We start from the raw sequence: 23,653 nt of genomic DNA on the forward strand, positions 1-23,653 counted from the left end.
TGCAATAATTCTAAACAAGAAAAAATAATTATACTTTATAGTAGTGTCACTAAAGTTTTACTGGAGGCCTGGCTGGAATCTGTGATGATTATTGGAGTATTGATTTAGAAAAAAACATGTTAGAACTTTGTCTCAAAGCACACATCATGAATATATTGTGCAAAGAAGCACTCTTAACTGCACCAAACCACACTATAGCTATCCTCTGTTACAGGTGAAATTACATATTAAAATAGGAAAAAATAATTTTGTGTTTTGATATAGCATGATCTGAAAATCTGATTATACTTTTCATTCAACCTGCCAATACTGTTTTATATTTTGATTTTAAAAAAAAATTGTAATGTTTGCAAACCTAATGCTATCTGATCCTGTCACATATTAGCAGAATGCTGCTGTAACTGTGCTAAAGTTGACTCAGAATATAACTGTCACTCCTTTTTCTTATAGTTATGCACAGATGTATATATTTCTAACTTCTGTTGATGCCCCCTTCCAAATGTGTCCTCATTACACACCTTACATCATTTGAAAGGTCCACTTATCCTTAGGAGCATATTTTGAGAAAAGCAAAGTTGGCTGTAGCTGAATGGAGGCAGTAACTTCACATTTAAAGTTTTCACCAGTTAGTCTTAAATATGATTGTTAAATTCCTTTTCATTTTTCTCATAACAGACCTCAGTGTAGAACACAATGCTTACAGAACTACAGAGAGAATCCTGCCTGCTCTACCCCTACCCCAGATGTTATTACCTGTGTGCCAATAGCGCCCTCAAGGTCATCTTATTTAGTCCCAGATAACTTGGCAACAAATTTGACCAATCCCATTTCCACTCAGCAACGGTGAACTGTTGGTGTATAAGAAAAAGGTATTGTTAGTTATTAATCAAAGTTAATATGATCAGTAAATTAAAGCTCCAGCTGTGATAAACTAAGTAAGGAGGAGATAGGGAGCTGGAACAAGGACTTAGACAGATAACATCCATCATGTCCACAGAAAAGGGGTTTTATTCTAATAAGATGGCAATTAATTTATAAATCCATTTGGGGATGTAGCCGTTATTTATATAAAGATAAATCAATTTTTGAATCGTTATTCTTCCAACTGTTAATGGCATTTTGCCAAACCACTTTCTCTGAAAGCCTGACTCAATTTCAAAAACAAAATAATTGTCAACTTTTTAATATATAGTAGCAATTTACATTTTTTTCACTATCAGCACAAAGTTTATCAGTAGAAAACCTTTGTGTAACTGAAATTTGGGTGTATGCTATGTATCTTAATCAGTGTAATACTTTTCTTGTCTACTGTTATCTAAGTCCAGTCAGCAGATGATTATTATAAATTTCTGTAAATATAAACAGTGCTAACTCATATAATGTTCACTAGGTTATGTTATTCAATTTATTTTTTAGAAATTGTCAAATTATTGTATACATAAAAGTATAACATACGAAAGAATTCTTGCAACTGCGTAACATTAATATTATTTGCAGGTAATAGCAAAATATATGCATGCATGGCAGACTAAGTTGAGATATGCCTAAAGACACACTACATTCCTCATAAAAGGTTCCTTTGGTAAAAGCTACTCCTAAGAATCTGAGACAGGGGATAAGAATATCCCCAGGTGGGGCACTTAACTATTCTCCATGCAAATAAAAGATAATCCAATTATAAATGAGAAAGTAAATACAGGGACTCATGAATCAACTGCACTCTGCTCCTTTGAAGCAACTGACAATCAATCCCCCATTCCTGGATAGTGCCATTCTTTAATTTGCATAGCTACACCTTTGCCGTGACATAATACTAGAGAATTTGCTTTGCATGCAGGTCCTAGTCTCAATCCCTGGCATTTCCAATAAGGGTTAGAAAAGAATCCAGCCTGAAATTCTGGACAGCTGCTAATAAGAGTTGATAATAATAGGCTAGATGAACCAGAGGTTTGGCTCACTATAAGGCCTTCCTATGTCCCTATTTCTAGGTCTCACTAATGAGCAAGTCAACCAGGAGGAAGCACATTCTTTAAGTATGAATGTGTGTGGATCAAGTGTGTGAGAGGGACAGAGAAATAAAATATGGCAATGACATTGCCAACATTTAACTTTGGCCTTTCCTACCACTGACACATAACCTCTAGAAGGTTACCTACAAAGGGATACAGTCATCAGGCTGAATATGTTTCTCCATCCCTTGCCCAAATACAAGCAAACAAGCATCCAATAATACACTGCGCTGAGGCCCTGCAAACATATCTCCCTTGCTGTATTTCCCTGCTAACTCTTAGCCATGGAAGGAACCCAAGAAAGAGTCACGTGAGTGGATTTTTAACAATTTCCCTTCCCCCGCTATACCTTCTTTACAAATCTTAATAGCCTGCATATTTTTATACTTTTGTTGGATTTTGGAATATCAAAATAGTAACTACCAGACATTAAAATAAAGAGCCTTAGTCAAAAATATCATCAAGAAGCAAGTAAAGTTTTTATCCAGGATTGTCCCTCTGCAAATGGGCAGAATACATGGAAAGGGCTACAGTCCTATGGAGGTTCCAGTTGGTGGAGGGAAATGAGGCAAAATTCATCAATCCATGCAACTGAAACATGACTTTCCATGTTGTTCTAAGGGGTTCTATAACCCTCCAGAGGAGATTTTTTTGCAGGATAAAGGCAGGAAGAGGAAAGCATCAAAAATCACCTCTGTCTACCTTCAATCCATGGAAGCACCCTACCAGCAGAGTTCTGCTTGCAGTCTAAAATATATTAAGAGCCTGGATGTACAGCAAGAACTTATTTCATCGAAGAGGATAAAAAGTAGGGGAAGCGGGACAGGGAGACAAATAGGAGACACAACAGAGAAGGCCCAATTGCCAGTTGCCACACTGCTTAGCATTTTGGTTTGGGCGCTATGAACAGGGATTCTGATGAGGACCCTAGAATTCATCTGTTTAAAAACAAAAACAATTTTAAGGTTCATAATGCAATGGAATATTTTTACACTACCATGGGTTGTCAGAGTCATACAATAAAACCAAAAGTATCAAGATATTTTCTTATTTGTCCACAGTCTGATATGATAGTACAGTAAAAATTCCTGCATTTCACAATAGCTTACATGACACTTATAGATTAATAGAGCATTACAGTCCTGTCACACAGCAGAAGAATTCTGCCCTGAGTTGTCAGCATTTGAAGGACTTATGCTGCCACAGTATTAATGATTGGAGGAGAGAGCTGTAATAGACATGATAAAACTATTATCTGCATTCTAAATTAAGACCTAGTTCAGAGTAGGTACTGCTGTGTTTACTATGGGTCCCTGAGAGTTCTTAAAAGAAAAAAGGAGAAAACAACTGAGAAGTTGGCTGAATTGGACAGAAGGAAAGGGTTCATTTGCAGGGTATAAGGCCCACTGGTGCTGGCACCCTATTTGCTCCATCTGTTCTGCCACTTCTAAACTTTAAAATAATAATTTAAAAAGCTGCCTGGAAAATTTGCACTTTTTAAACTAGGAAATAAAGGAAATAAATGGAGGTGAAATACATGCAGTATTCTTGTATGGGAGTAAAGGAAGGGAAAATATGTCTTATATTTCCCATCTATTTACTTCCCAGCCATGAAATTTGTGCGTATTTCCCAGTGCAAATTTTCCAGACATTTAAAAATAACAAACTTGGAGGTGAAAGAATGGTAACTGAAGCAGTAACTCCTCTGAAAAGGAGCTGCAAAAGTGTGAGGGAATTAATATCTCCTCCTTCTCAAACAGCTGAAACCCAGGGAAGTATAGAAAATGTAGAGGACACTGTCAGTTCAACAAGTGAAACCTCAAGCAATACATTACTGAAGAGGATAACTTGCTGCCATCCCTTTCTTGGTGCACCTACTTCTACCATCCTTTTCCTCTTTACAGCTGATTTTCAACTGCCAGCAAAAAAACAGTTCACAAGTTAGTCTACCTCCAGTTTTGCTTTGTCAAACTCCATCTATGTAAAACTGCACTTAGTTCTCTTGGACAGCCAAAACTACAAGAATATCGACCTGGCAAGAGAACATATGCTGGACAACTGTAAGCGTACACTTGCACACTTCTGAACGACCAACTATTTAACTGCATGATTTTCTGCTGCCAAAAATAAATTATGCAATTTTTGAAGCTCCAGGAAAAGAGCAGCAAACAAAAGTTTGCTGTTAGTGGAGAGGGAAGAAAAAGACAAGACAGGTTCTGCAGTCAGATTTGATTATATGATGTCATGAAGTTAATCAACAAAAAGAAAAGGTTTGCCTTTTAGAGACATCCTCAAACCTTTCTGGCAAGTGGTAGTGAAACGGGGTGAATGTGCCACTTCCCTCTTTGTTGCAGAAAGATTCTCAGGTGGGCATTGGGTTGGGCATTGCTTCCTCCCCCTTCATTGTGGCCACTTGCCAGAAAGACATTTGAGTGGGACCCTGGTTGGGGAATCCTCTATAGCAAGCAGCAGTGAGAAAGCAGGATGAGCAAAGAATCAACTGAGAGGCAATGCCAACTCCACTTCACCATCCAGCTGATTCTCACTGCTTCCTCTGTTGTGTGTGGAACTGACAGAGGGGGAATCAAGTGAGTGGTGTCATTACATCCCATGAAGCTTACTGGTGGAAGGATTAGGACAGATAAAAGAAAGTACTTTTTGACACAGCATATAGTTAAACTATGGAATTCACTGGCTGCCAAACTCTTTTAAAGGACTGGAGAGATTCATGAGGGAGGAGGCTATTAGTGGTTACTAGCCTTGCTGACTATGTACTACCTTCTTTACCAGAGGCAACATGCCTGCATACACCAGTTGCTGAGGAGCTGGACAGGAGGAGGTCTTCCGTCTCCTGAATGTGGGCGGCTGGATTGTTACTGAGTGTACAGAGTGCAGGACTAGACGGACCTTTGGTCTGATCCAGCATGGCTTTTCTCATGTTCTTATGTACTCCCTGCAGCATTGCCCAGATGATTTCCCTCCTTGCATTCATCAGGCTTGATCAATCAGTCCCCACTGGAGCAAGAGGGGAAGATGCTTGATCAACTCACTCATACCCTGGTTTGTGTATCATAAATATAAATATACTTCTTGTGAGTCTCCTCTCTTCCACCCCAAAGCACACAATCTTCATTTTGGTGAACACAGGATAAATTATTTATACAGGATTCAGGAAAGAGTACAGAATGGGGGAAAGGGTTGTTCAGATTCTGAGCAAAGAACCGTAAGGAGTTTAAAGAAACAAAAGTGGTAAAGAACAAGTGAAAAGTTAAAATACCATCTCCCTAGTACAGCACTACACTAAGCTGTCTATCCAGTTCCCTGCAAGCCCTATGTCCATGGCAAAATTCTTCTGGTGCCTGTACCAAGCTTGTCCCCATTTGGTTGGGGAAAAGTACACCTAGGTCCCTGCACTGAAGAAACCTCAAGTAATTTCTCTACGTGCCCGTCTAAAGCCTGGGAGACCTGCTCCTGCATCTGTACTGAAGGGAGAGATCACATGCACACTTCCTTTCTCAGTGGAGTATATCTCTTCTGTCCATTTGCCTCAGTGGGGATTTTTGAGAATCTCTCATTTTTTCATCTGCTGACTGTTCAAAGTAGCAGCTCTGAGGTGACTGCTGGAGGATTCTTCTTGTTCAATATCTGGACAATTTATGATTCAATAGATTGACTTAGTAGCAGCATTTGGTCTACAGATAACTTCAGTCAAGTCATCTGCATCGCAATGCCAGTGTCAGGTGACTTGGACATTCACTTAAGCAGAAACCTGTAGCTGCTTGAAAAAGATAGATTTTTGTCTTTTGGACTTGGATAAGATGCAGTTAATAACGTCTCACTGAGTGGCCATTCCAGGCCAACTATAACATCAATACACATTTACTATAAAAATAACAATAAACTGTACGAAAAAGCTGTAAAGCTTACTTGTTTCTAAATCTATTTATAGTGTGGATCATTAACTTGGCACTTGGGGGTTAGAAGCAGAAGCGGCAACAACCTGCACTGAAAGAATCTTTTTGCAGTTCAAAGGAGGCAGGAATAAAGGGTGCTGCAGCCTGCAGCGGAAGTAATAGTCAGTTGGAAATAAGCAAATGTAAAAGGAAAGGAATGCAAATAGGCATATAGGTTACTAGATTTTGTCAGGTGGTGTGTGTGCATGTGTGTGTGTCATCATAACATTAGAGCTGTCAGGAATATCCCACATGGTTCCTGAATTTTCATTTATTTTAGTAGCAATTACTTCAGCGTCATGAAATAATTCACTGAAAAATGCTTCAACATGATCACTAACCTTTTCTAACACATTAGTGCAGTACAGGTAGTGCATGTGCAAAGGGTCAAAACCAGACCGTCCTCCTTTGGTTCTTAAAGTCATATTTAATGGTTTAATGTTTTCTTCAGAAGATCCATCATAAGAGAGCTGTTCAGTCAAATATTCCTTTAAAAGAAGAGGCTGAGATTAATATAAATTACACTGAACAAGAACAAGGATGTCAATTTCTCATAAATATATGCAGAGTTTGAAAGTAAGGCTCATCATCATGTGTGTTTTTACACAGTGTTCAACATACAGTTTTAAACTAATTATGTTTTATGCACATTATATATTTAAAATGGATATCTTTCAAAATTCAGACAAAATATGTTAATTCAACTTACATGCTTTGAGAAAGCACTATCTTTTAGGGTAGTAACATGGAACATGAGATTTTTTTTTCTATAATGCCCATTGAACTAATATACGTATATTTGTATATGTCTGAAAATATATATTTCTCTTGCTTTATTCTTCAGTGAAAGAACAAGTTACCTGTAACTGTAGCTCTGTGAACTAAGACATATGGGTTATATGCCTGTGTGGAACAGTAATTCAAACCATTATACCACTAAACAGAATTTTAGACAAGAGCCCTGCCCACTTGTTCTGCATGTGCTAAGTACATGGCACCCAATTGCCTCTCAATTCTGAGTCAGCAGAACAGAGAGATTCTCTTAAAAGGTGAGGCATCAAAGTAGGGAGGACAATGGGCTGTGTAAGTTCACAGATGACCACTCAAAGAACTATAGGTAAGCAGTTTAGTTACAGGTAAGCAATTTGTCCTCCTTCATTGTCTCTGCAATTCACACAAATAGATTATTAAAAAGCAGTAAGGCTCATTAGAGGCAGATATTATACCAGAACTGAGCACAGACTGCTTGGCCAAAAGCTGCATAATTTCTAACTCTAATGTTAGATGTTAAGCCCAAATAGCTGCACTGCAGAACCGGGGGAGCGAGATGCCTCCAAAAACGGCAGAAGAGACTCTAGTGACTCAGTATTTGAAAAGGAACCAGAAGACATGTGAGTTGCTAGGCTAGATAGAAAGGTTGCCCTTTCTTTGGTGACAAGTGGAGATGTGGTGAGATTTCCTAAAGGAAAACCCTAAAGGAATTCTATATTCTAGAGATGTAGAATGCAAGTGACTTTTGAACACCACACAAGTGAAGTTTCATATCTACAGGGGAGATGGGCTGATGAAGAAAGACTGGCAGTAGTATGTTCTGAATTAGATAGAACTGAGAGACAACCTTAAGAAGGAAGGGGCAGTCTGGGTAAAATACTATTCTGCCCTTACGAAAAATAAAGACTTGATTGGTTGTGGTTTAAGGTGTACAAATTGCATGTGCTGTAGGAAGAAGTAATGCTAACTAGGAAAACCACCTTCATCATAAAGAGTCAGAAATTGACTGTAACAAGAGGTTCAAATGGTTTTGCCATTCATTGAGTCAGTACAAGCTCCAGGGGGAACCAGAGGAAGTATCAACAGGCAACTTCTGATTAATGTATGAATCTGAGGAGGCTGAAGAAGCCACAGTGTTCTCCTGATTAAGTGAGACTGCTGCTAAGTAAACTGTAATGGAGCAAAAAACTAGGCCTCTGGTTTTTAATAAAAGGAGGAAATCCACCTGTTTGGAAGGCCACATGATTTCGTTGGGTTAAGTTTTGAAATATTTGTGTAAGGTCTTCAGGACTTCTCAAACTAGGTGGAAGAATCTGTATGGTTGGCTATCCTCCAGGCATCTTCTTAAAATAAGGCTCACAAAACATGAAATGTGGCAATAAAAGTTCCAAAACAGTTTCTGGGACTTCTGGGAATCCACATTCAGTAGATTAGTGAAGCTTCAGATATTTGCAATTAATAAAAATTCAGTTGTTTGAAGTTTAGCTTGCAGCCTTCACTTTTCTCTCAGCAACTTTCATTTTATACTCAAAACTATTTTTATTAACACATGATCCAAGTTTGATATTCTAACCTTTGTTGACCAGTAAATTCCTAAAGACGTGAGATGAAACAAACATAATCTAAAGCTGACAAAACATATTTTCAAAAGAACTCCTATTCACTTGTATTGCTTAACTGTAAAATGTTTTACATGCATTAGACAGTCTCAGTCCATAATCACAAGTACTGATGTTTGTTGCACACATAGTTTTCTCAAAAAATAAACTTAAACAAAGGACAGTTTAGAAAGAGAAACTGCTTTATCTTCTGCTTGTTTTGCAGATACTATTTCTATTTGCTAACACAGATGATATTACATTGGTAAATAATCTACCCCAGTTACAGATTTAAAATAAGTTACAGTTTAAAATAAGGCTTTAACACAGCAATGTATTCTTCATGTAAAAATGCACCTTTATCTTTTCTTTTTGTACATTAAAAAAAGCTATTACTTTTAACTTGTTTCCCCTAAAATAAAGTTAAAAGAGAATGGTTTTTAACACTATTAATTTCTTATTTTTTAACTCTGAACATACTCCTGTCATCTATGAAATATAATTAAGAAACAAGTCAATAGAGCATGCCACAGTTTAAGTACACAATTAAAAGGGATATAATTTCCTCTAAAGTAACCTTTTCTAAATAAATGCAGAAAAGCTTAAACTGAACAGTCTAACAAAGTGCAATATTGAGTTAGGTATTGACTTTACGAAGCATTATCACCTCCTTGACTAACCCTTAGCTGCCAGCAGACGCTGCCTCAGGCCACTACACACCTAATTGCTCGGTAAAAAAGGCCGTTTCCCTACCTCATTGAGCTGGATGATGTGATAAATTTGCCTCAGGTATTCACTGCCACCTGGTTTGTGGCAGATATCCAGGACCATCATGTTTATTTTCTGCTCAGTCAATTCAAGCTCAATAGCTTCCTCTTCTAAGCTTCTACCATCTTCTGTAGCAGTAACACTACTGCAGAGAAAGGAAATGTAGTATCACAAATAAGAAGCGAATACTACAATACAGAACAGAAATGAAGTCATATTCCCAGACCTGAGTTGCTGTAGATTAAACATGCTTCTGTAATATAATTGCAAAATGTAGCTCAATAAGAAAACATTCAGCATCTTTCAAGTATTCTTAATAATTTTCCTCCTGTATTGTACACACACACTACAGCCATTATGAAAAATATAATGAAATATGACTAATTATGTAATGTATATTCTTTTTTAATGATATAAAAATGTTTTGCTTCTCCAATAGGAAAAATGTATTTCTGGTTTTTAAGAACATCTTCCCTAAGCCATATTTTATTGTTTGTCACAAAATATTATAAATCTTGATTAAAATGCTAGAAAAACTTTATTTATTTAGTGCAGGTTAGAAAGCCTGGAGGTTTCCAGTGGCTTGCATATGTTTCTAGTTGTCTTGTGGTGGAGTCAGAATCTGAATCCAGTACTTTTTTTGCTTTCCAGCTTGCAAGTTTAAATAGTTCCCATTCTAATATAATAATTGAATGCATCATGATATGATGTATTACTATTGTATTCAACCCTTATGATGAGATTGCAAGCCACCTTGATTGGCATGTTAGAAACTCCAAAATCTCCCAGACTATTACAACCGTTATGGTAATTACGGAAGCTCCTACAGGGTAATTTGCTGACTGAAAAGCTAGTTACTATTTAACTGTTACAGAGAAATTGTGGAGTGTAATCCTTTATTTGTCTATTCAGAAATAAATTCCATTGAACTCATTTAAACTCAAGTAAATGATTACAGGATAAAAGCTAATGATGTAAATTTTACCCATAAGCCACAATCAATAGTTTCAAATGTACCTATATTACAACATTTGTTCTGGTGATTAGTATGACTGCTGAAATGCTACAGAACTCCTGCACGTTAGAATTACATAGCCTCAAAATACAACTTCAGACCATCCTAAACAGTAACTAATTTGAAAATACTGCGATTTATTTCCTTGCTGAATAAAGCAAATGTTTTTATATAGTCATCTAAAAGATACCAGACATGTATTTATTTACAATCTTAGCATATTTTAAAGCTAGCTTCCTGAAGCTGTATAGTGGTACACCTAAATTTTATGTCAAGCTGCTTAGAGGATGACATTGAAAAAGTTGAGGCCCTCTGACAAAGGAGTGTATCAGTGTCAGCACCCAAACTGTATCCTTTCCTGTCCATCACTGTGCAGGTGAAGCAGATGATTGGATTCAGTCAGTGCTGTGATTAATGAGTTCCTCTCTGGATTTGGGACTGCCTATCAATCATGTCATTAGGGAGAATGTGCCCTGAAAGAGGCAGACCTCAGCCAAGGAATAACTGCATTCATCTTAATCTTTATATGCACCCAGCCAGGCAACTCAGGGTCACCATGATGAAAAATAATAATCTTCAGCTCAACAAATTACTTTGCAAAGACAGACATTTCTTTACTTTTAGGGCTGTATGTTCTCCAGATTCTTAGTTGACTGTTTATAGCTTAGATGTTAAAAAAAAAAGCAAAGGTTATTTTAATGAATACCAACGCTTTTAGGCCATATACAAGCCAGGCAATGAAAACAACTGCCATTTTTTCATTGTCTTTTCTTTCTACTTGTTTTTGTAAATGCAAAATTAGATCTGTATCAATGGCAATATTTAATTCAGCTAAGATAATGAACTTACTATGAATAAAACCATATTCAACAGAAATACCACTTGCTTACTCTGTTAATTTACTCAGTCTTCATTAAGAAAAGTACTTACTATACAGTGTAATAAATGCCTCAGCTAGTTAATTATTTCATATGCATGACTACTATTAACAATTCATTTCAATCTGGTGTCAGTTCTATAGCTAGTAAATTACTACTGATTCAAGTCTATGCAGGAAGTTTAGGAAAATCAGGTCTGTCTTCCCTTAGAAATATTACGGACATAAAAACTTCATTTACAGATACTTTTCATAGACAATGCCCTGAAAATACAGTTTTACTTGCCAACCATTTAGATGACACAATTGTTATTAATGAGTTATATTTACATTACAGGCCAGCATCCAGCTTTTATCTAGTAAATACCTATGCATTTCCCTTCTATCAGTGGACTATGGGAAAACCTTCTCCTCACATCTGCTTCTCTCTTCGAGAGTTTTCTCTGCTCCCTACATCTCCAGCCTTGGTTAATGGTAGCAACTCTTGTATAGTGGAGGCAATGTTTGTCCATCTTTATCACTGTCTTCCAAGAACATAGCCCATACATTTCATACAGCACCTGATTCTATAGACATCTTGTTCTGGTAATTTACTGCTGGATAAGCTGAGCTTATGCACACAAAAGCATCTGTATGAAGCTCACAAGTTTTCTTTTTTGCATCCTTCTCTCTGGTGAGACTGTTCATTATTTCCATTGCTAACAAATTTATATGCTCCTGTCCAACAATACAATTGCACTAGTATTCATTTTCATCTGAGTTACTCTTAAATCTTTCTGAAATAATTAGGCTTAAGTTGGTTGCATCTAACAAGTTGCATTGATTTCCATGAGAGTTCAGCACAATTAAAATGTATTTTGTGTTCTATTTAACCTAATAATCAGAGCCTTGTAGGAACTCAATACTTACTACAGCAAACATCTTTACTATAAAACTTTTCATAATGAAATAAGTTGTGCATGCAAAGGACAACAGCAAGTGCATGAGGCATGGGAAGAGTATCAAATTTTCTTACCTGTCTATGCTCAATTTTCTTGCTTTTAATAGTTGGCTTTCAATCCAGTTTGGTCTTTGTTGTTCAATGCTCTGTATAATCTTGTGTGTCACTTGTTTAGGGCTTTTTTTCCTCTCTATAATACTTTCCAAACATACACGAACTAAACTCAGCTTCTCTTTGCTCCATCTGTCAAGTGTTGTGCCTGTTAAAAGTTCAGTAGTGTTTCCATCCTCAAATATACGACATATAATTACAATCAAGATCCAGACAAGAAGACCAGCTTTTTTTGATTCAATAAAGTTTTTGTGCATTTTTTTCTCAGAGAGAAAAAAGAAATATTTAATTGGGGCTGGCAAACATGCAATCACCGCAGGTAACTTGCTAATTACAATGGATATTGCATGGGCAGCCAGTCTTGTAAAGCCTAAAAAAAGAGGAAAGAACGAAAATATGAGTAATATCAACAATTCCTGCTTTATGATACAGTTAGGAACATGGAATTTCACCAAGCTATTCAGGCTGGCAACATCCTTGTGTGGTAGAGGAGTGAACCTAACCCCATTGCCTCAACCATATTGACAGCATGTAGTGTGAAGTGGGTGCCACACATAAATCTTTTTCAAACTTCTCACTGCTTTTTTAGTAAGAATCCCATGGACTTCTCCTTCACATGATCAGGTAGTCACAGAGAGCATGTAGTTCATGCTAGATACAGTCTGTGTGAAGGGGAAAATGGCAAGTTTGCTGCTCCCTGCCATTGTATGAGCCAGGGCTTGTTTTCCTTGTTCTAGGTGGCAAACTGAACTTGGGCTGTCCTTGAACTAGCGAAATAAGGATTCATAGCTTATTCATTTATTTAATTTATTGTGAGGATAAAATAGGATGCCTTTCTGATATCTTGGTAAGAAATATTTTTGCTTGGTTTTTTGCGCTCAGACCATACAACATAAATAAATAGTTGTTGACAACTATACATTAATCATGAAGAGTCTCAAAGTGAATCAGAACATGCTTTTCAAACATGCATTTCAAAACAAGCATGTGAACACTTGGTACCTATGCACACTGAGGAGCATGCTCACACTCAGTAAGTATTCCATTTCATCTAAGCATTTAAAGGTAAAGTGTTAATGTATATGTTGCAAACTGTGCATATCACAAAACCATAATCATATACACTGCCTCTTTATAGAAGTCTGCCACTTAAATACCCTGCAAAGTAAATTAAGACACAATTGCCCCCATATTAAGAACAATGTCATCAAAGTTAGAGGAATTTAAAGGCGGCTGTTTGACATTTAAGATCAGAAAACACAGTTAATAAAATTAAGCATTTTAAAACTTTCTTTAGGAATTAGAGAAAAAGGTTCCAAGACAAGAAAATAACATGACTTATTATAGACAGTAAATTACAAATGCTTATATTACATAATTATGACAGAGTGTATTCTAATGTTAAAACCCCACCAAAAAGTATTAATGAAACTTGTGATGATCATAACATATTTGCTAGCAACAAAATTTATCCCTAATAAATATATTATTATACCCCACTTTTCTTCCACTTATAAGGAACCTAAGGCAATTTAAAAGCTCTCATCTCATTTTACTCTCACGACAACCATGTAACTTAGGTGACTGGCCCAAAGTCACCCAGTGAGCTTCAAGACTGAGTGGGGACTAAATAATTAACACAATACATTTCCTCATATATTACTTGTTTGTCTATTATAGGTTCTATTAACTATGAATCCTCCAAACTATAATCCCCTTCAAAAAATTGCTAGTTCTGAGCTGTTTTTTGCACAAATAATGACTTGTGCTGTCACCCAGTACTGTGTGCTGATACATAAAGAGTGGTTTTGTATTTAACTCACACAAAAATCAACATTATTTCACCTCCAAACATTAACTTTTTGCTGGCTTGAAAAAATCCTCTTTTGTGCCATCACCAAAAGCATAGCAATTACTTTCTTATAGCTAGGGCATGATTTTTTTAAAAAATCAACATTGTAATATTATTTCTGAGTCTGTATCAAAGTTTTGTGGTAGTTGTATGTACTTTTGTTCCACAAATTCCTGAGTTTTGTGCCACTATCAGAACTGTGAAAACAATATACTTTTGGTGTGGGGCTTGGCAAATGCAAAAAAATCCACATTCTCATAGATTATTTTTACTTTTTTATTATTTAACTTACAGTCTGCATTATTAGCCCAAGGGCTTGCTAAGTGGATTACGATAAAAATAGAGTAAAAAGCAGAATATAACAATCAAAACAGAGCAGTCAAATAAAATACATAACAAAATTAAAAAAGCATACAGCTGAGGGATAGTAATTTAAAGCAGTATAGATTAAAACAGCAGAACTATATAAAAACCAGACACCTTTAAGATTATCCAAGATAAAATCAGTTGTTAAAATGTCTGGAAAATGAAGTTGTTTTTGCCTGGCACCAAAAAGATTGTAATGAAAGCTCCAGGTGAAGTTCTGTAGGTGGAGCACAACTACTGAGAAAGCCCCTTTGATATCAATGTTGAACCTATATGACACTTTTGTGTGACTTTTTTCTCAACTGTGTACTGATGTATCAAAGGTGAGATTTACAATAAACAAAAATCCCTCATTTGAATATCTCCTCCAAACTTGTGGAAATTTTGTGCTTTCTGTCTCAGAAATCTCAGGTTTTATGATTCTACTCTTTACATAAATTTTGCTGAATTTATGAATAAGGACTTGCACTTTTCAAAAGAACTGTTGTAGCTCTTCAGATAGTTTAATAAATCAGCATAAACTTTCATGGGTTATAACTAACTTTACTGCATAGAATTTGTGACATGAAATGAACACAAAATTTTGACATACCGTATTTTTCGCTCTATAAGACGCACTTTTCCCCCCCTCAAAAGTAAGGGGAAATGTCTGTGCGTCTTAAAGAGCAAATATGTGTGTGCAGTAAGTCTGTCAGATGTGCAGCATGGTGTGCCCGACGCCTGGGACATGTAATACCACTGCCGGGACGCTGCCGGCCCTCCTGCACCACCTGGCCGGCACGTGCTCGGCGCGCCCTGCTCCGCCCCCCCGGCCCAGATGAGAGCTGTGCCGCTCAGGGGGAGGGGTGCGGGAGAGGAGGAGCCGCTGGCTTTAACCCGCCGGCCACGGCCGAGCCGGCCCCACGGAGAGACGGACTGGGACAGGCTGCCCACCCCCACCGCCCAGGAATACCTGCCGCCACTGCCGCCACCTGGAAGACCACCCCCAGGACACTGCCAGCCCACCTGCACCACCTGGCCGGCACGCGCTTGGCACACCCTGCTCCGCCCCCCCCCCCTCCGGCGCAGGTGAGCTTCCTGATAATCACAAGTCCATGTGTGTTTTCAAATGGCAACCCGTCTTTTAATGAAGCCCATGGAGAAATGATGGGGAATGTGCCTGTGATTATCAGAAAGCTTTCCATGGATCAGAACGGTGCCTGCTTTATTAAGTTAATAGAAGAACCAATATCTGTTAGTTGATCAGACACTTTTTTTTTAGGATCAGTGGATATTTGAACAGCATTACCTTCGTGTATGAAGTTTATTCTTCAAAGGCTACTTAGTGTGTGTTTGATTTACTGTACAATATCTCATTTTTTGTCAGAAGTTTTTTTGTATTATTTACTAGTAGGGCAGCATGGACATTACTGGCTTTTTTAGATTTGTTATTGAATTGTCTGTGGCAGCTCTTGTATAACTGGTGTAGATTGTGGATTCCTTCAATAATTCCACTACTGACTAAGAAACTGATGTCAGTGATTGTGAGCAACAGAGCTTCATAAATTCTGACTCTAGCAATGATGAGTTCTATGGGTTCAACAAAAACTAGAAGAGTACTCGAACTTTAAAGTCTCTTTTGTTAATGACAGTGATTATGGTTCTTAATGCCACTGTTGACTGCTGTTCACTTTACAAGGTTGAAATACGGTATTACTGTATTCTGTTATAGTTTATTAAATAGTTTAGTAAACCATTTGATTCAGAATATTTTTTTCTTGTTTTCCTCCTCTAAAAACTAGGTGCGTCTTATGGTCAGGTGCATCTTATAGATCGAAAAATACAGTAATTTCAGAAGGATATGAGCATGTGCTTTTTTTTCCTTCATCAGGCTGTACATCAATTTCAAATTTACAGTGGTGGCACAACTCTGAATTTTTGGCACAAAACACCACTAAATTTTGTCATATGTTTGGAGAGGATACTAGTTTGGTGGGTTCACAGTTAATGAAGCCTATATCATAGGAATAAAAACAGGTTCTTTTCCTTCCTTGATCATGTTGAATCACCAGTGTAGTACATCCTCATGACCTTCAAGGGGTGCTCAGAGAAGGGCTCATGTGGAGACAAAGAGGGCCAAGCATACAGGGATCCTCTTCTTCTGTTATCACTGCAAGTGCAATGTGAGCCTCACTTGCTTGACTGGCAAAAACATTAGTTTGGGAACTTATGCAAACTAGCTGTATGGTGGTGAGAGCTACTATAACAGGCATGTAAGTACATATCTTGGTTGCAGCAGTTGTATTATAAGAAAGAGTCTCTTCTCTCTCCATCTACTGTATAGATAGCATACTGCCAAGACACTTAATGACAGAATTCTTGAAATATTCTAGTTAATTTTGCATCTTACAGTAAATGTACAAAATTTGATGAACATTGGCCTATTACCACTGATTTACCTTCTACACTAACAACATTTCTTAGTATACCCTCTATTTTCTAGCACTGACCTGACCTGACCAACTGTTATTTCATAACTGTCATTCACTCCTTAGCTGGAAAAATTAAGTGTTGTACTCAAGGAAGCTTATTCCAGTGGGGACAAAACCAGATCTTACTAGATGGTTTTGATTCCACAGAGACTCCCAATGTGTGGGAACACAGTATACCTCAGTGTGTGTTGTACACTGAAATGCCTTCTGCCTCACATCTAGCCCTTCCAAAGAGACTTTGTTGTATGGGGGCCCTCCCCACATTATCATGTTTTTGCCAATACTCTACCAGGATCAAGAACTGCAATGAAATGTGTCAACAACCCCTTTAATACTATTTCAAAAGTATCAGAAATTGTGTTACTGTAATATTCATTATCAAATCATACCACTTAATTCTAATTCTTCCATTTTGATACATTCTTGTTAAATAGGTAACCATTATTTTGACAGGTTTATATAAGCACACCTACATTTCCCAGATTCTTTTCTCTTCATTTCTCTAGGTGTGTAATTCCATTCCTTTGGAACAGTCTTCAGCAAACTTTCAGGAACAATTTGCTTATGTTGATAGGTTCCATAGTTCTCTGTTGCTTCCCATGAATGCATCAAAGAAATTATCTGCTTCACGATACCCTTAACTGAATTAATCAAAGTCAATTTCAAGCATCTGATAATCTCAGGCTCTGATTCACCATAGCTAGAATCTTGGAGATAAAAAAGTATTATAATAAAATATTAAATAATTTGAACTGCTGAAGTCAGATTTAATATTATAATTCTTTTAAAGTTTTCTGTACTTTTTCAGTGTTCAATTTCTATAATGAAAAGACCCCAAAATAAAATAGATGTTTACATCACAATACAGTATTAAGAAATGTTATACTTTAATACACTGTTAATATGGTATTCTTTCATTTTTAAATTAGAAGTTGGTATGTTACTGATCTAAACAAGCTCCCAAGAGTGGTTTGATTTATGTGATAATATGATTAAAAATGAATGTCATTTGAAGTTGAGTGGTGGTGATCAAATTTTTAAAGAGATTTTTGTGATCATTTTCAAAATTTTTCTCTTATGGTAATTACTGAGAAACAGATGAGAAGAGTCAAGGAGAAGACAACTTCAGAAGCAAAATGCACATAAACTTAGCATTTTTCCCAGTCAACTACAGGTACAGTATTCCTTGACCAAGAGTGGGGGAAGGCTGCTCTTGGTCAAGATAGTCTTGGTCAAGACTGGCATGGTACCCAGAGGAGTAATGCTCCTGCTCTAATTCCACATATTTTTTTTTCTTGCAGGATGGTTTATCAGTGGTAAAACAAATTTTGAGAACTTTTAACATTATCACTGCAAAATATTTTGTTTTAAAACATTGCCACAATTTCTACAGTATTTTGGCTTGCTATTAAATACCGTAGCAACTTCACAAACATAAATCTCTAGAAACACTTACAATAACAAATGATTTAAGGAAAACGTCTGCATTCTAATATGCTATAGTCATAAATCAAGAAACATATTTATATAATATAGAATGCACATTTCAGAACATTTTTCAAACCTGATATATTATGTAAGCAAGCCCACATCTGTTCTTTTTCCATGTAGTATTGAAGAACACTACCAAGGGATTTGGGAGATAAAGTGCAGTAAGACAGTACTGTAAAGATTGCTTCAGTTAAACTACATTCTGTACTATTTTTCAGGTCTTGGCAAGTATGCTTTTCTTCACCTTTGGGCAATTCAGATTCTGAAAGACAGATAACAAGATTGGGGGGGGGGGTCTCAATTGTCACAGTAATAAGGGACAGTAAAACTGCTACCTGGAACAAAATGTTGGAGAGTAACGTCACCTTCTAACAGGACTGTAGCTATTCATGATTCCACCTAACCAGCTATATCCCTCTATAATTATAATCATGCTCCTCTATAATTCTCCTCCCTTCTGTTTTTCTTTTCCAATTAATATTCAACATTTTGTATCTACTGAGCATGCTCAATGAGCTAGAGAATTAAGAGGTGAGGTTGCTTCCTTAGATTTTTACCTGATGTATTTTTGTATTTCTTCATGCTGGTCCTTGCTCTTATCTCTTAATATTTTAACTTTGTCTCCATTTCTGTCAGCAACTATTTACCTGAATTCATATATAAAAAGACTGAGGTAGAGGTCATCCACAAGAAAACTATGCATGGTTCATGTATTTAATTGTGGACCAACCATATTAAAGAAAAAGTTACTTTAGCTGCATTAATGCCTAGCAACATACTGAGAAATACAATTTGCCAAATATCACTTAGACAGCTATTTTTGCATTACTGTGCAGCAATTTTTAAAAAGAAATTTTAGAAAACAATTACACAAGTAAAATCTACTTTTTGTTGCATGTATTCAAAATACACATAGACTTGGCCTTGTTATTCTGTGTTAAATCATAACATCAGTGCTGCAAAAATTTACCAGATGATACATTTTTGTGAGGTTTAAAAAAACAAACAAAAAAAATCAGTAGATATAGAAATGGCTGTCTACTTGTAGGGCGCTATCTACACCTTCTAATTAGGCTATGTTCCTAAGACCCACAAACTGTGCAATTGGAATTAGAATTTGTGTTTCTAATCACAAGCTCAGACATGCATGGAAACTGCCATTTCCAAACAGGAAGAGGTCAGCAGACTCCCTTCTACTGGCTTGCCCCATTCCAGAAACAAGTGTTTCTGCTTGTTTCACATGATTTGTAGAATGAGCATTATTACATAATCTGTGGGTCCTGCAAACACATGCAAACAGCAAGCTCCCTCCAATATTGGTTTATCCTTTAAATTATACAGTACTTAAATATAAACACATAGGCGTTAAGTGCCCACACATATCTTCCAAACACATTGGGAGATACAGCACCAAGTTTCCTTCGGAAATTAAGCTAATTAGATGAAAGTAGTTTGAGCTTTGTCCTCATCAGTTAGTCAGATTAAAGTATGCTTTTTTTTATCTCTCCCTCTTTCCTTGCCTTTGGTTGTTCTTTGTCACTTTGCTTCACATTTTTCTGATTAAAAAAATAGTTACAGAACGGATTAATGGAGAGCCAGTGTGGTGTAGGAGAGCCAGTGTGGTGTAGTGGTTAAGAGCGTGGGACTGGGACTCAGACGAGCTGGGTTCTAGTTCCCGCTCAGCCATGGAGCCAAATGGGTGACTTTGGGCCAGTCACAGGCTCTCAGCCCAACCTACCTCACAGGGTTGTTTTTGTGGGGATAAGATGGAGGAGGAGAATGATTTAAGCTGCCTTGAGCCCTTTGTAGGAAAAAGGCAGGATATAAATCGAAATTAATTAATTAATTAATTAACCTTATTTACATTGAACTTCATGGGGAAATTTAACTTGGCTTACAACCAATTTTGGGTCACAACCAGAGTCCTGGAACAGATTAAGTTTGTGAGCCAAGGTACCACTGTACCTACATGAGTGATCAGCACAAGGTGAAGCTGAGACAACGTGAAAGTGGTCTGGCGTTCAGGGAACCAAGCCAAAGAAGTCCAACGGATTCCCACCCCCGAACTTGATAACTCACACATCCCTGAGACATTAATTGAAAAAGGAGGATCAAGCAAGAACTATCAGACACTCTTTGATGCAATCTGATCCACCTTAAAGATGGGATTTTGACAACTGAAGTTTGGGAGGGAGGGGATATCCTAGCTGGAATCAACTTCTTTCCATAAGGCCACATTACCTAATTATTTGATTGCTTAGAATCTTAATGCTGTTTCTTTTGTTACTGATTTCTGCAATATTTATTAATTATATATTTAAAACATTTGTATGCCACCCAATTGTCTCACAGCGAATCTGGGTGGCTCAAAATTACAAGATAAAACACAATAAAAACAGACTACAACATATTAAAATTGGAATATCAATAAATATAGACAAAATACAAAACAAAGGTCAAATAGCATTAACTATTAAAAATTGTTTTTAAAAAAGGAAGGTCTTCCTTTCTGCTTATTTTGTACTTTAAAGCCAACCATGGTGGTTTGCATTACCATACTAAAGCTCTGAACTTTCAGTGTCTGCCTTTAAAAGGAGTGCAAGAGAGATGACTCCAAAACCATGAACTCTCTGTGCTGTTTACATTACATTGCTTCCTGGTTAGTAGTTTGTGTGTATGTGTAAATGAATAGATAACTGTTCTCTACAGCTGATCTACTGCACCACATTTTCTAAAAGGTTTTGGGTGACAGCCCACCCCACCTGCTGGCTTATTGGTTTGAGTGAGCAGCTTTTCATTTGGTGGTAACAACTGTTGGCTTAGTTGGAAATAAAACTTCTAAATTTCTTTTTAATCTTGTTTCTTATTGCCTACATGTGAGCATCACATTATGAATTGGCATAAACCACTACCTTAGTGTTGGCTAGTCTAACTCCTATGAAATACTGCTATAGCCCAAAGGGGTGGAACTAAAAAAGAAGGGGGTATAAAAAATTGAATCTAAAAGATCAGGAAAGTTCAAGAGGAATGTTTGTGTTGAGAGGTGAATCCACATAATACATTCATGTATACACAACAGAAGTGGCATTTTATTCCAGGGTTTTGAATATTCTGCAAAAGCAGCTGACTCTTCTGTGTCCAGACCAGTTGAAGAGGATATTTTGGATTCTTTTGTATGAGCCGGATTTAAAACGACACTTGAACTTTGCAGCTCTACAGTCTACCGTCAATTTTTGTTTGTTTTGTGTTTTTTTTTGGGGGGGGTGTTTTTGTATTGGTGCTGTTGCCAGGGACTTGGGTGCACAGGTTGCAGTATTTTGTTATTATTAAAACTGTTGATAAGGAGAGGTTCATTTTCTATGTTGGCTTCATTTGGAAGCAAATAGCCCCATAGACTACCAGTATTACACTAGCTTATTAGTTTCATTGTGCCTTAGAATTTAATTGGTTGCTATCTGCTGGAAGAAGTGGCCCAGTCACTTAACTTGGACATTGCCATGTTTGCTGCCAGATTTGCTTTAGGGAAGGTTTGCTCTTTGCCCTCCTGTTGAGACTAAGATAGCCAGGAGGGTAGCAATTCCATCAAGCCCTTTCTGTGAGGATTCTGCCTGCCTATAGGAGTAGCAGAAGACTGTGTGGCAGAAGTAACACTTTCCTCCTGAACTAGACGCTAACCTGGTTTGCATGTAATTTTAAATAGTAGGTTAATTAACACCCATCAATAAATGGGATTGAGCAAGTTAACTGCTTTCTCAGAGCTCCTCACCTCTACTTTTAACCAGCCCAAAGGACCAGGTGGTAGGCTGTGAAAAATGACATGGAAACATAGAATATTGGGTTGTTAAGCCTCTATTAGCCTCTAAACAACCCTAATAGTTAAACACATGATTTGTTGTGAAATGCTGGGTTGTTTAGCCCAAGTACCACAAAACTGGGGCAAGTATACGATTGGACAATTTCTTTTTTTCCTTCTTTGTATATTTTCAGTAGGAAACATTTTAAGTCAATGCATGTAGAAGAGGCAACATGAGAAGAAAGAACAAAGAAAAGGAGGTGATGAAGTTTTTCTTTTTTTGATACTAGTGACATAATTGTAAGTGGTTGAAAACTGCAAAATGACTTTCCTCCTGACAAAATTCCTCAAATGATTTCCCAGAAAGAATATTCCAAAGCTTCCTCACATTACAGCTTAGGTGAAATCTGATGGCCAACCAGGAGAGTCTCATAAAGTTTCCTTTGTCTGCCCTCAGTATGCATAGGTTTCTCTGGCATTTAAAAACAACTCTTTTAAGTGTCATATACTAGGAATTTTATTTATTTGTTTAAAGATGTTTCTCCTGCCTTTCAGGGTACACTGCCCACATAACACTATTACAAAAATATAAACCCAAAAATTAAAAATAAACACACAGAAACATATATAGCTGTTGGTGGCTTTTAAAGCACCACCTGCGGACTAAAATAGCCATGAAGAGACCTTATATATCTCTATGAACATAGAGTATCAAGGGTGTGGAGCCACCACTTCAAAAGCACTATAGCACTCAACAACCTCCCAACTCTTGTTGGTGGGCCAAAAGCTAGGGCATCTAACACTAATCTTAAGACTTGGGCAGGCTCATAAGGTGGAGATGTTCTTTAGAAAATGTGATAGTTTAGATAGTTTCTTTTTCCATTCCCTACCAAGGCTACTTTTTCCTGGAAAACATGCAAACCTATCCATTGTCCACCAATTAGGGCTCCCAAGGTAAATTACAATTGAAAATTTTAAAAAATCACACATATCGACATAAAGAGCAAGAGAAAAGCAATCTGAAAAAACAAGGAAATGACTACAACATTGAAAATTGCTCAAACCCATGCTGAACAAAAAAGCTTTAAAAATTCAGCTGACACTAAACAAAGAAAGAATGAAGTCTTCTTAGAGAATGATTTTCCTATGAGTTTAAGAGTTTCTGCATTAAGAAAAAAGCAAACCAGAGTTAGCACAACCTGTTAGGATCTGCAAAATATAGCAATCCATTGTGGTGACAAACCATAGTAAGTTACTGCATAATGTTAAGCCAAGCTTTTTCTTGCACAGTGGCTAATTTGAGGGCAACCAGCCATTCTGATAAGCAATCGTTTGTTCTATGAATTCTAGCCACAATGGTTTGTCTTGCCATCTGAACCTGGGTGACTGACCCCTTCATGAGAGTGAACGTCTTGACAGAAGCAGCAAAAATGTCTTGCTGCACCTGCTGAGTTCACCCTGGCCACCCCCTGTGCCAGTCACCGCACAAGACCCCTAGTGGCAGTTTGGAATGAGAGGCACTGGCTGGGGGTGGGTAGTATGGGATTCATACCTCCTTTGCAGCAAGACCCTCTTTCTTTTTCTTTTTTGTTCTTTGGACTCATCTCTCCTAAGGGTGCTCTTACTTTCCCACTTGTT

At 37.2% G+C, this 23,653-nt stretch overlaps 1 protein-coding gene across 7 annotated transcripts in view; it reads right to left on the reverse strand.

Moving 5' to 3' along the window:
- KIAA0825 (KIAA0825 ortholog) overlaps window positions 1-23,653 on the reverse strand; it is a 255,517-nt gene that overhangs the window by 106,527 nt on the left and 125,337 nt on the right. For 4 of the 7 annotated variants that reach the window (XM_044445741.1, XM_044445742.1, XM_044445740.1 and 1 more), the window contains 6 exons: window positions 18,296-18,484; window positions 17,205-17,438; window positions 12,007-12,412; window positions 9,085-9,244; window positions 6,304-6,450; window positions 754-848 (listed from right to left, as the gene is read on the reverse strand). In XM_044445741.1, coding sequence (XP_044301676.1) covers window positions 754-848; window positions 6,304-6,450; window positions 9,085-9,244; window positions 12,007-12,412; window positions 17,205-17,438; window positions 18,296-18,484 — 1,231 coding nt within the window. Of the gene's footprint in view, window positions 1-753; window positions 849-4,957; window positions 5,025-6,303; window positions 6,451-9,084; window positions 9,288-12,006; window positions 12,413-17,204; window positions 17,439-18,295; window positions 18,485-18,779; window positions 18,870-23,653 lie in introns of those variants that run through there. The other 3 variants (XM_044445744.1, XM_044445745.1, XR_006416232.1) reach the window with 3 other exon arrangements.

Source organism: Varanus komodoensis, unplaced genomic scaffold (genome assembly GCF_004798865.1).
Source record: "Varanus komodoensis strain SLA01 unplaced genomic scaffold, ASM479886v1 scaffold5, whole genome shotgun sequence".
Classification (NCBI taxonomy): domain Eukaryota; kingdom Metazoa; phylum Chordata; class Lepidosauria; order Squamata; family Varanidae; genus Varanus; species Varanus komodoensis.